This window comes from Mus pahari, chromosome 1, assembly GCF_900095145.1.
Source record: "Mus pahari chromosome 1, PAHARI_EIJ_v1.1, whole genome shotgun sequence".
NCBI classification, from domain to species: domain Eukaryota; kingdom Metazoa; phylum Chordata; class Mammalia; order Rodentia; family Muridae; genus Mus; species Mus pahari.
The window spans coordinates 55,178,916-55,191,060 of NC_034590.1; the positions used below are offsets into that span (position 1 = coordinate 55,178,916).

Consider the following 12,145-nt stretch of genomic DNA (forward strand, 5'->3'; position numbering starts at 1 on the left):
AGAAGAAGAAGAAGAAGAAGAAGAAGAAGAAGAAGAAGAAGAAGAAGAAGAAGAAGAAGAAGAAGAAGAAGAAGAAGAAGAAAGCTAGTGGAGATGTGAGGTAGAAGAAGGTCTGTACTTTCTACACTGCTAGTGCGCATGTAAGTGCAGCCACTGTGCAGAGCAACATGAAACTTCCCCATCGAACAACATGACCACCATGTGACCAGGGCTAGACTACTTCTAAGTATATACATGAAGGAATGAAAGTGAGTAAGCAGGTGACAGAGGCTCCTGCACACTGGTGGCTGTTGCCACACTCACCACAGTAGCCAGGTTATGGGATCAACCTGGGGGCACTTAAATAGATGGATGACAAAGACAGGGGGGAAGAGTTAAGTTCAAAGGTAGTACTGACTGTGTAATGACTTACAGGGAGGCCTCAGCAAAACAGCGAGATTGAATCAAAGACAAAAGAGAAAACAAAACTACCTGAAGGGAGGAAAGAGGGAGGGAAGAAAGGAGAGGGGAGGGAGGAAGGGCAGAGGGAAGATGTTGGAGGGATGATCCAGTGGTTAAGAGCCTTGACTGCTCTTCCAGAGGACTCAGATTTGATTCCCAGCAGCTCACAGCCATCTGACACCCTGTCTGGCCTCTGGGGGTAACAGACACGCCTGTGATACACAGACATTCATGCAGGCAAAACGCCCATACACATAAAATTAAAATTAAAAAAGGAAAAAGACATAGGTACAGTCTTTATACATAACAGAGTATTTCTGGTTGGGAAGAGCGAGTGTGTCCTGCGACCTGTCGCACCTGCACTTGGGAAAGTGAGGCCATCCTAAGATAAACCAAAAGATTCTGTCTCAAAAAACAAAGAGAATGGAATTATTTCATTTATTAGAAGATACATGGAACTGGAGATCATTATGTTAATAGAAATCTGGGAAACACTAAAGACGATGTTTTTTTCTCATATATGGGTGGACCTCAAAGTTAAGAGACGACTTGGACCTGAGAGGGACTTGAGGGGCAGGGACGAGAAGCAAACACGTAGAAAGGGGGAGTGAGAGTATGGGCATGCTTTAATGCGATAAACACATGTAGAGAAGTCTCTCGGTGAACCCATTAACTCGGGCAGTTAACCAGTTAGCATATGTTAATAATTAAAAGAAAAGAAGAAAGTCCATCCTTTCATTATAATTCAAGGAATTGCATGATTAATTAAAACTAAATATTGCCAGCATTATTCTCAAATTTTTCCACTAATGTTTTTAAAATCAGCTGCACACCCAAGTGTTTTGAATTATATAAGCGGCCATTAACAGTCTAAGACTCACCGAGTCACAGGACTCTTCAAGGAGTCCTAGACGAGCCACTAACAAGAATTTACAAGATCTTCTGGCGTTCATGATGAATGGGTCTACTTCACTGCAGATGCTCAAGAGGAAGTGAACGATTGAATTTTCTTTCTTAACAAATCAAAATTCTAACCTACTACATTTCTGTTTTCATTTAGAAAATAACTATTGGAACTTTATTGTGAAGCATCTCAAAAAAAAAAATGCTGTAATAGTGTCATGCAAAAGAATTACAAGTTGCAAGTAACTGCTGAAGAGCCAGGGTAACCAGTTTTCTTTTCATTGCAGCATTCCCAGGTCAGGGACATTTTCAAATATATAAAACTCAGAAATTATAAAACACACACACACACACACACACACACATATATATATATTACATATGTATTTGTTATGTATATGTATCTAAATCTACATCTATATCTATGATGGATATATATATTATATTATATGCATGTATATGTATGTATACGTACCTTTATCTTTATGTATATCTATATGTATATCTATACCAATAAGATGTAGATGTATATGTACATGTGTATATGCATTTATATGTACATATATACATGCATGTGTATGTTTATGTATATGCATTTATGCACATATATACATATGTATATATACAGATTATTTGCATATATACATAAATATGCATATTTAATTTGTGTGTATTTTGAGCAAATATGTATGTGTACATATATATGTATGTATACATGCATATATATATACAAATTGATGTCATCCATGCTATGCCAATCTTTTCCAAATCATTCCACTGGTGACGATGAACCTTGGAAGCATGCATAAAGCTTGGTCCTCCTGTAACCAGAAGCTTGTATCCCAGCTCAGACCATGTCTGTACTCACACTCTGAGTCCTGGGACTCACTCTTCTGTTCTCTGCTTCCTCAAGACTGTGTGGATCTCACTGGATCTGTCCTTCTGTGACCTTCCTTTAGCACAATGCTCTAGGTTCATCTAGGTTTACAAATGCTTCTGGACCCACTGTGAATTCCTGACATGATAGAGTGCTCGGGTCTCCACCCTTCTCTGTGGCCATCTCACCGTTAGTGCCTGCTGCCCCAGAACAGACTTTACCAGAGCTGAGATTGCTCTTAAGCCTCCCTCCCACTGCCCCCTTCTCTCTGTTCCGTTGCCTGCAGGCATGCGTCTTCCTACCCAGCTCTGATGATGTAGAGTCCTAGGTCCCTTCAAATAGCTCGGGCACATTGGTCACCTCCTACATGATCACAGAAAATCAAAACATCCTTTTGAGCTCCCATTGAAAATGATCACCCATGCCCACAATTCCACTGTGCAGATTGGGCACAGATATGCATCAAGCATTCAGCAAGCATCCTGTTCCATCTTCTGTCAGTAGCAGGGCATGTTTGCAGTATATAGCTTGAATGCACATCTAAGGTCACACCTTAGAATACATCTCAGCTTTTCTGAATTTCAGTATTGGTAGCCCAGTCAATCTCAGGATCTCTGTCTAAGAGACAACAGAGTTAGACAGTTGCCCTCAGCAGGGTTCCAGGCCACCTGACTCCCTTGTCACTGATCATGGGGCACAGACTTTGCTAACCTATCTTGTGAATTTCCTGTTCTGTATATTTCAGATAATTCACCTATCTCATAGGCGGTGAAAATTAAATTGATTGCCATGGGAGTAATGAAGCAACCAAAGGCCTAGCACACAGCAAGTGATCAATAGACATTGTGATGGTGATGGTGATGGTGATGGTGATGACAGGGGACAGACTGGGAACTCCATTATCTGCCTTCAGGGTGTCTACCATGTTCGGCACAGTAGTAAAGGAAAAAAAAAATATCATTTTGATTCACCATGGAAGTTGGTGCTAGAGAAGACAATTCACATGTAGTGCCAGGCAAGTCTAGTGTCCCCATATCCCTAAGCTTCTATTTGTGACATAATGAAGCAGTGAATGGCCATAGTATGAACCAAGCAATGTGTCCAAACGGGCAGCAGACGTCAAAAGCCTGCATGTGCGCACAGGCAGCTTCTCAAAAAAAGTTCATAGGGAGGAGAAACAAACACTAAAACTTGGGTTTCGTGGGGCTGGAGAGATGGCTCGGCGCTGAAGAGCACTCTCGGCTCTTGCAGAGGATACAGGTTAGGCTCAGTACTCAGTTCCACAGGATTGGATGCCCTCTTCTGGCCTCCAGTGGTACTGCACACATCTGATGCACAAACATGCACACAGGCAAAATACTCTAAAAATACATTTAAAAAACTAAATTTAGCATCAGACGGCAGCATGTGGGGTAAGCAGAGATCTGCCTGAGGCCAAAGAGCACTGACAACCGTTGGTGACAAATGACAAGTGGATGCAGAAAGCATAGCAGGTATATAACCTTTCCCAGAGAGATTGTGTTGATGGGTGACATTGCAGCCAGTGGTGAACAGAGGTTCAAAGAGGTGCCCTGGCTTCCCATAGCCACACCTCTAGAAGGCGACCAGTGTCCTCACTAGGTCCTCTGGGTGGTCCACTGGTCTCCTCCTGCCCCTCAAATGCATGCCATTTACCCTTAGAACAGCTCTGGGGTAAGCTAGTTGGGGCTTGATGAGAACATGGCCAGTAAGGGGCAGACATGGCTTTGGAAACGCACCTCTTGGGGAGTCCTGAGCCTGAGGCTCGGGTTGGTGAATGGGGACAACTCTGAGATCCAGATGAATGTCTATCAAATGTCCAAGGCCGAGCTTTAACTTGAAACTTGGGCACATGCCCTCCCAAATCCACTCACAGCAGGTTTTACATATGTTTATGTGTCAGACACCATATTTTTATAATTTAAAACTTTTTTAAAGAAAATTTATGTTTTCCTCTTAACAGGGTGGTTTTTATGATTCTCTCCCTCTTAAAACAGTCTTTTGGGAGCTGGAAAGTCCCACGTAATTTGAAAATAAGCCCAACTAATCGAGCCCTTTCTAGGGATTGACTTGTTAACGTTATTAATGTTGACATCTTGTGGCCACTGTAGGTAACTGCATGTCAAATCAGGAAGGATGCCTGATTGCCTGCCGCCCCGAATTCTGTCCTCCAAAGTACTTGGCAACTATGAATCTAGTCAGGCGCCACCCCCAGGAAACATCTCAGAGGACCTGCCTCTGCCCCCTGGAGGTCTTGTGACTCCCTTCCCTGAGTCTTTTTCCCCTTCTGGACATTGCCAGGTGAAGCCATTAGCTCCTGCAGGAACTGACCTGACAGTTCTGCCTGCTGCCTGCCAGTCCAGGGATGACCCCCACTGCTATTTTCCTTGGAGTGTGTTTTGAAAAGTTTCTTTGATCCTTGAGTGTTTTTTTTTTTTGCTTGTTTTTTCAATAATTCAACTGTAGCTTTTGCCTTAGTTTTCAAGCAAGATGTGAATTGTTTTCTTTTTCATTTGAAACAGTTTATCTATTAACCGATTGTCTGCTTTGCATGGGTATCCCCTTAGGACTAGGGGCTAGTTAGGCAGTCAGGCTTTCCAGGGGGCAGTAACTGAATTCATGTTGCACTATCATCAGATATGTAAATGGAGGTAAATGATCATTTCTTTAAAAAAAAAACCTCTAGATGATGAATTTACTAGTAGGGGAAAAAAACAAAATATTTCTAATATTGCCTTTGGCAAAGAAAGAAAAAATAAAAACTAATTTCAAGGCAAAGCTACATCTCCTAACTACACATTGTTCTACATGGAAGGAAATTAGGGGAGGAAACAAGAGTGTCGAGACATCTGTAAACTTCTGACCTCTTTATTGCATAAACACAGCTTTGCAAAGGAGAATAGGCTTCAGGGGTGCCACAAAGCAAGGGGCTCTGCATGGGGGCACTAAGTTCTTCACAACTGGGATATCAACAAAACCTGATTTAATTTCAAATACTATTCATTTTCAAGCGCTGTTTACTCCCTAGGGCTAGGCTCCCATCATCAATTTTAGTGTGGTATTTCTTTTAATGTCTTGTTCATGGAGTTCTGCACCTACTGACAAACTGCTTGGGACACAGCCAAGAAGACTGTTCATTTCTTTTAAGTACGACAGTTGATGAGGGCAGAGTCTGAGAGGCCACGGGTAGGCCTGGTATGTCACTGTGTATTGATGTCCATGGCCTGCTTCAAGGCACAGGTATCCTCTGTGATGGGTTTAGAGATGTCTAGCATGGTGGTCGACTTGTTCCTGGGATTTCCAGTAACCAGCATCCAGTGGTTCTTGGGTTTTTCAACTTTGTGTGAATCCAGATGTGTGTGAGCTACAACCTCGATTTCCTTCCCAAAGTAGGTCCTGGATCCAAAAAAAAAAAAAAAAGAGAAAGAAAGAATGAAAGAAAGAAACAAACAAAGAAACAAAGAAACAAAGAAACAAAGAAACAAAGAAAAACAAAGAAACAAAGAAAGAAAGAAAGAAAGAAAGAAAGAAAGAAAGAAAGAAAGAAAGAAAGAAAGAAAGAGAAAAAGAAAAAGGATTCCAGTTAGAAACAGAGTGTAATACTCAATGAATGTTTGTTCTTTCATGAACATTGTCCTTCCTAGAAATTCCTCTTCAATCAGACTGCTCTACAAAGCCCAAGGAGGCTCCTAAAATATGGTACATTTGCAGGAATGTTTCACCCATGTTTGCAGAGGATTATGTACATAGCGTCCCTCTATAGCCAACCGCTCTGATGGGTAGGACTTTGGTGAATAGCAATATCAAAGTTCTACACAAAGCAAATTTTCAGCATTGCAATTCATAATTATGACATTTAAACATATCAAATATAATGTCAGTCGATAGATAATGTGTAGGCAGTGTAGGTATCTCAGACAAAAAAAGTCTCAAAAAATAAAACACAGTTTCTTTAATGTTAAAATTAAATATTTGCAGAATCAAGACTGTTGGCATTTAAATTTTGGCCAATATTCTAGACAATAGACATATGGACCACTCCTGAATTTAAAATTTAAATTTTGTCTTTTTTAATCAATTTAATAACCTGTTTCTGAATACAAAATAAAATATGTCACTTGACAAAATGAGGTGTTTGATGCACCAGTTTGGTTAATCTTTGCATCACAGAGTCAAAGGATTCAAAAGATGTTGAGCATCAGCAAGTACCTCCACAGTTTTGACTTGTTCAGTGTGCTTAAGAACAGATGAAAACAACAATCGATGAAAACTAGAAATTGGTCCTTCCTTTTAAATAATTTCTTATAAGCTTTGTGATAAAAAATAAATCAATGTTGTTGCTTTTAATTGAGCATCTAAAGACCTTTACCTTGCACACCTAGATATGGAGTTTTAGTTATGCATGGCCCTGAGCCAATAGGCCACTCTCCTGCCCCTGCCAGTATACCTTAAAGAGAGATTCCGGTGGACCGCCAGGGCTCGGTTTGTGTGACGATGATAGATGACGATTTTTTCATTTGCCTTTACAGGATGGGAAAAGAAAGTGCTATTAACGTTCTGTTCAATTTCCTAGAAGCAAAGGTCTAGAAATATATTAACATATTCATTTCAATATAGCTCATATATAACTTACAAGGCTAGAGAGCTATGATGGATTTGATGAAATGCATCATGGTAGATATCTACATGGTAGAATAATCATTCAAAGTCATATCAAAGAAGACCTTTGACAACGTGAAGTATAGCTGATGGCATTAAATACACACATAAACATACACACATTTTATATATATTCAGGAGTTCCTATTTATGTGTGTGGTATACATACATGTTTGTGGGAGTGTATGCATTCATGTGGTGGGTGCCTGTGCACATGTGTGTTCATACACATGAAAGCCAGAAGAGACACTGGGTATCTCTCCATTGCATTCCACCTTATTCTTTGAAAAAGCATCTCTCACTAGTTGGAACTGACCAACTAGATAGACTTCCAGGAAGCCTCAGGAGTTCTCCTGCGTCTGCCTCCCAGCAACTAGGGTTACAGGGTACACGCTGCCTTACCTGCCTTTTACATGCACAGGATTCTACCCATTGAGACATCGCCATACATACTCAGGATGTCATTCATATATATCCTATTATATTCCTATATATAGTCATATGCATAGAAAATAGCACATAAAGTGGTTGCTTCTCTAAGATGAAGTGAATTCTGATGGTTTTCACATCTGTACCTTAATGACTCTGAAAATGAATGTATATTGTGTTTATAATTAGAATTCCCTGGACACCGGGACTTGGCTGTAGACCTCATGCTAGCCTAGGACTGATGGTCCTCTTGCTTCAGCCTCTGGAATGCTGGATTACAGATGTGAACCACCAAATTGGCTAAATAAATATTACCTTATAACCCTGTCTCTTGTAAGATGAGCACTGTCAGAAGGAAAGGGGGCAGCCCCTGGCATGTGAGCTGGTCTGGTACCCAAAGCCATGCCCTCCCTGGTGAGCAGAGTCCATTTAACAGAACTCCACATCAGTTAAAGCCACTATGATCATAACTGGTCTGGACAGGACCAAGACCACCCCAGTCACATATGAACCAGCAAAACATGAACAGTGACCAAGTTCGTTCTTTCTTTCTTTCTTTCTTTCTTTCTTTCTTTCTTTCTTTCTTTCTTTCTTTCTTTCTTTCTTCCTTCCTTCCTCCCTTCCTTCCTTCCTTCCTTTCTTTCTTCTTTCTTTCTTCTTTCTTTCTCAACAGTCTCAGTCTGGCGCTAGTCTGCTCTCCCTTGAGGGAGGAGTGGTTGACATGCTCAGATCTCCCTTGCCCTCTGGTCAGCTCCCAAGCCCCAGCACTCCCCTTAACTAGAACTGCCTCCAAACCTACCTAACTAAAGTCCCTCCGCTCCTTCCTGGCAGCACTTGCTTAAGGCACCTCACTTCCCCAACACACCGTTGTCTCACCTCCACAGCTCATGTCCCCAGCTCACTTAGCCATGGCTGCAACTGGAGGTCTCCTGAGACAGCAATAGCATGTGTGAGGTGTCCTGGGCTCTTGGGCAGCTATGCAAGCTTGAGATTCACAGACCTTCCTGGACCGCAGTGAGGTGAATCATCCCACAAAGAAGCACAGCCAGGGCCAGCAGACAGCAATGAGCTGTGACCTAACCTTTGGGTCCTCACAAAACTCCCTAAGGAGGTATCATGAACATCTCTAACTTACAGAGGCGCTGACTAGAGGGAATGAAGGCCATAGCCACTGCCGTCGTAGGCAAGCCAAGCTAGAAAGGATGGCTACAGAGAGGATTCTGCCAAGCTTACTTAGTTGTGGATAAAGCGACCATCCACCTTGTCTTACTGCCAAGGAACCTCCAGGAGCCAGAGTCCCCTGCTAAAGCCTTAAAGGGATAGACCCACTGCATGGGGCAGATTCAGAGCGGCCTGGAATTGTAACCCCCTTTCCTGGCCAGTCTTATAAAGCTGCCATGCCAGATGATCCCCCTGATTGCTAGTTCTCTCTTTCTGTGTCATAGATGCCTCCTCTGATTTGAGAGGTACCAAGCTTGCTCTGTGTCCATGGGAACCTCCCAAAAGAATCATGCCTCATGCTCTGGCACATTTGGCCCAGAGTCTAAAGCAAGAGTGATCAGGGACTGTGCCTGCCTCGGTAGCTGCTTGTTGTCCCCATCCCTTCCCTCAGCTGCCCGGGAAGGAGGGAGGGAGGGAAAGGAGAGAAGGAAGGAAGGAGGGAAAGCGGAAGAAAAACAAAGGGAGGGGAGGAGAAGGTGGATAGAAAGAGAGAAAGGAAGAGGGTCAGGGATGGGGAAAGAGAAGGAAAGGGAGAGAGAAAGGAAGGAAGGGAGGAAGGGCAGGAGAAAAGGAGAGAAGAAGGGGGCGGGAAGCAGGACGACCTAATGAAGACTGTGTGGATGAGACTGGGAAGTTGTATTACATGTTGGGCTCTCATATGTTGCTGGCAGCCTTTACTGGGAGTGTCAAGGACTTCTGGGTCTTTTGCACAGTACTGAGGGTGGCTCTAACCTGCACCCAGGATTGAGAGACAGGAATGTGGGGTGCTGCCTCGGACTGGTGCTATCCACAACTGAGTTATAAATGAAAGAAAAAGACAAAGTCTACATGCTATTGGAGCTCCAGTGAGCCTCTGCTTGACTGTCGGCTGTGAGCCACAGCCTGTCCTTGCCCGGGGCCCCGCGTCCCAGTGTCCCGCATGCCAAGCTCACCCTCACTGGGAAGCCCTCATATTCCAGGCGCAGCTGGGGGTCGAGGAAGGCAGCCTGCCAGCAGTTCAGATGGGTGACCTCATCTGTCAGAGTCACCTCCTGGAGGCCGGACTTCAGAGAAGACTTCATAAGGGTTCTGTGGTCACTTGTTAGATACAGCTGGAAACCGCAGCAAACACATCAACTGAGTCACTGCTACCCAGCAAGTTAAGGAATGGGCGACCAAAGGGACTGCACTGCAAGCAGTTTCTAGAACCCTGTTCCTGCCCATCCTATGAGAAAGCACAACTCCCCCCTTCCTTGGGAATATGTCAAAATAGTATCTCTCCACCTCTTTCCCTTTTTCCCTTCTTCCTTTCTTCCCCATATCCTGCTTTTCTTTCTTATGATGGTTTAAAAGAGAGTGGCCCCCACACTCATATGTTTGAATATTTGGTCCCCAGTTTGGTAGAACTGTTTGGGAAGGATTAGGAGGTGTGGTCTTGCTGGAGGAGGTGTGCCACTGGGGTGGGATTTAAGGTTTCAAAAGTCCATACCATCTGATAGCTCTCTATCTCTCTGCCTCCTGCTTCAAGATCAGCTCTCAGCTATGGTAACAGCACCATCTCTGCCTGCCTGCCGCTATTCTCGCTGCCATTCTCACGGTCTCCTCCTACTAATCTGGAACCACGAACCTCCAAATTAAATGCTTTCTTTTCTAGATTGCCTTGGCCATGGTGTTTTGTTACAGCAACAGAAAGGTCAGACGTTTTCCATACTCCAGTTCCTGCTCTCCATCTCTTTCAAAACACGGGACCTGTGTCTCTGTCTTGGGCACTATAAATAACCTTGCTGAAACTGGGCGCCTGAGGTCAGGTACTCTTCAACCTGGAGCCGTCACAGCTGGCACTTGCTCATGGGTGACCCTGGCCATCTGGAATCCAGGTCCCTATTGGGAATAGATGGCAGCTGCATGGCTACGCTTTGCCAAAAGCTGTCCCATTCTTCGAGAAGTCCAGAAGGTTGTCTCTTTGCTAGCTAGCTCTTTGCTTGTTCATCTTCACCTTGAACATGGATAAGGTTTCTCTGTCTTTTACCAAGTTCTTAGTATGTTCTAAGATTTTAGATTTATTTTATTTATGTGGATTAAGTATTTATGTGTATTGAGTATTTTATCAGCTGTATATGTGTGTGCCATGTGTTTGCCTGATGCCTGCCAAGGAGGGCATCCAATCCCCAGGGACTGGTTGTGAGCCACTGTGTGGATGCTGGGAATTAAACCCAGGTCTTCTACAATACAACAAGTGCTCTTAACCACTGAGCCATCTCCTTGGCCTCTTGTGAAAATTTTTTTCTCTGTGAAGCTATGCTTAAGGTGCAAGTTGTAAGAAGTTGTAAGTGAGTTATAATTCTCTGAATGTTTGCTACCCAGCACGAGAGGAGATAGGATGTGAATAAAAGACATATCTTGCTACCCTCTGGATGTTGCCTGTCCTCCCACATGACTGGTGATTCCCATGGTGGCATTATTTGGGATACAAGGGTAAGTGAAAGGATCGTCTATGTTTAGAGGTGTTCCTCAGAAGCCAGAACAAACTAACGGGGCCTGGGCCATATCTGGCACGGAGAACAAAAAGATGGATGAAGTGTGCTGTGGAGAAAGAGAATGAACTGGACCTGGGTGGGGACGGAGTTTGCTGCAGTGACATTCAAAAGACTCTGGCAGGAAAAAGAAACAATATCAAGACCAGTGTTACTGCCACTTAAAGAGAGTCATAAAACCCAAACAAGGTCTACAATGCCTTTCTAAGCAAAGTTGAGATGCTTCCCAAGAGCAAAGCCTTCAAAGCTATTAATAAAAAAGCACTCAACTTTACAGTGCCAAGCAAACACAAAGGGACTTTTTTTTCCTGCAAAGGCGGAGAAATGGGGAAAAATAATTACTCCATTTAACTCAAAGATTAATTCCCAATGTAATTCAGACAAAGAAAGATAATGGGGGGAACAAAGATCTGCCAAAGTGTATTAGGGTGCTGTATAATTACAACACCGTAGTCCCAGAGTAAAAATAGATGACTTCAGTGGATCAAAATAGAACACTCAGGAAGAGCATGTGGTTCCAAGGATGATTTAATAATATATGCTTAGGGAAGCATAGCTTGTCAGAAGGAAGAATTAGCTAACAGGTAACACGTGAGATGGATGATCATTTGGGAAACTCAAGTGAAAAACCCTTTACCAAAATAAATCTCAAATGTGTTAAAGAGCAAATTGAAACAAATGTCAAGCTGTAAACATTTAGAAATTAATGCTTGCCTTTCTTTTTATTAGTTCTCTAACAAACTAGATGTTAAAAGCAATGGAGGAGCTCAGGAGTTGAGTCAGTGAACAAAGTTCTTCCTGCACAAGCCTGCATTTGGACCCAAAGAGCCGACATAAAGCAGCCAGACGTAGTAGGATGCACATCTTTAACCCCCGCTCTCCTGTGGCAAGAAGGGAGACAGAGAGGACAGAACTGCCTGCCATCCCATGGGCCAGCTAGCCTGGAACACACAGTGTAATGACAGAAACAAGGAAGACTTGCCTCAAACCAAGAAGAAGGTGAGAGCAGGCTCCTAAGTGGTGTCCTATACAAACTCTCTCTCTCTCTCTCTCTCTCTCTCTCTCTCTCTCTCTCTCTCTCTCT

At 43.2% G+C, this 12,145-nt stretch overlaps 1 protein-coding gene across 2 annotated transcripts in view; it reads right to left on the minus strand.

Annotated features, from left to right (window-relative positions):
* Nucleotides 1-3,583: 3,583 nt before the first annotated feature.
* The window catches only part of Cfap161 (cilia and flagella associated protein 161), a 14,620-nt gene continuing 6,058 nt past the window's right edge, over nt 3,584-12,145 (minus strand). The window contains exons 5-7 of one of the 2 annotated variants that reach the window (XM_021219261.1): nt 9,481-9,639; nt 6,609-6,760; nt 3,584-5,635 (exon numbers count right to left, since the gene is read on the minus strand). In XM_021219261.1, coding sequence (XP_021074920.1) covers nt 6,632-6,760; nt 9,481-9,639 — 288 coding nt within the window. In that variant the 3' untranslated portion in view covers nt 3,584-5,635; nt 6,609-6,631. The remainder of the gene's footprint in view (nt 5,636-6,608; nt 6,761-9,480; nt 9,640-12,145) is intronic. The other variant, XM_021219251.1, reaches the window with a different exon arrangement.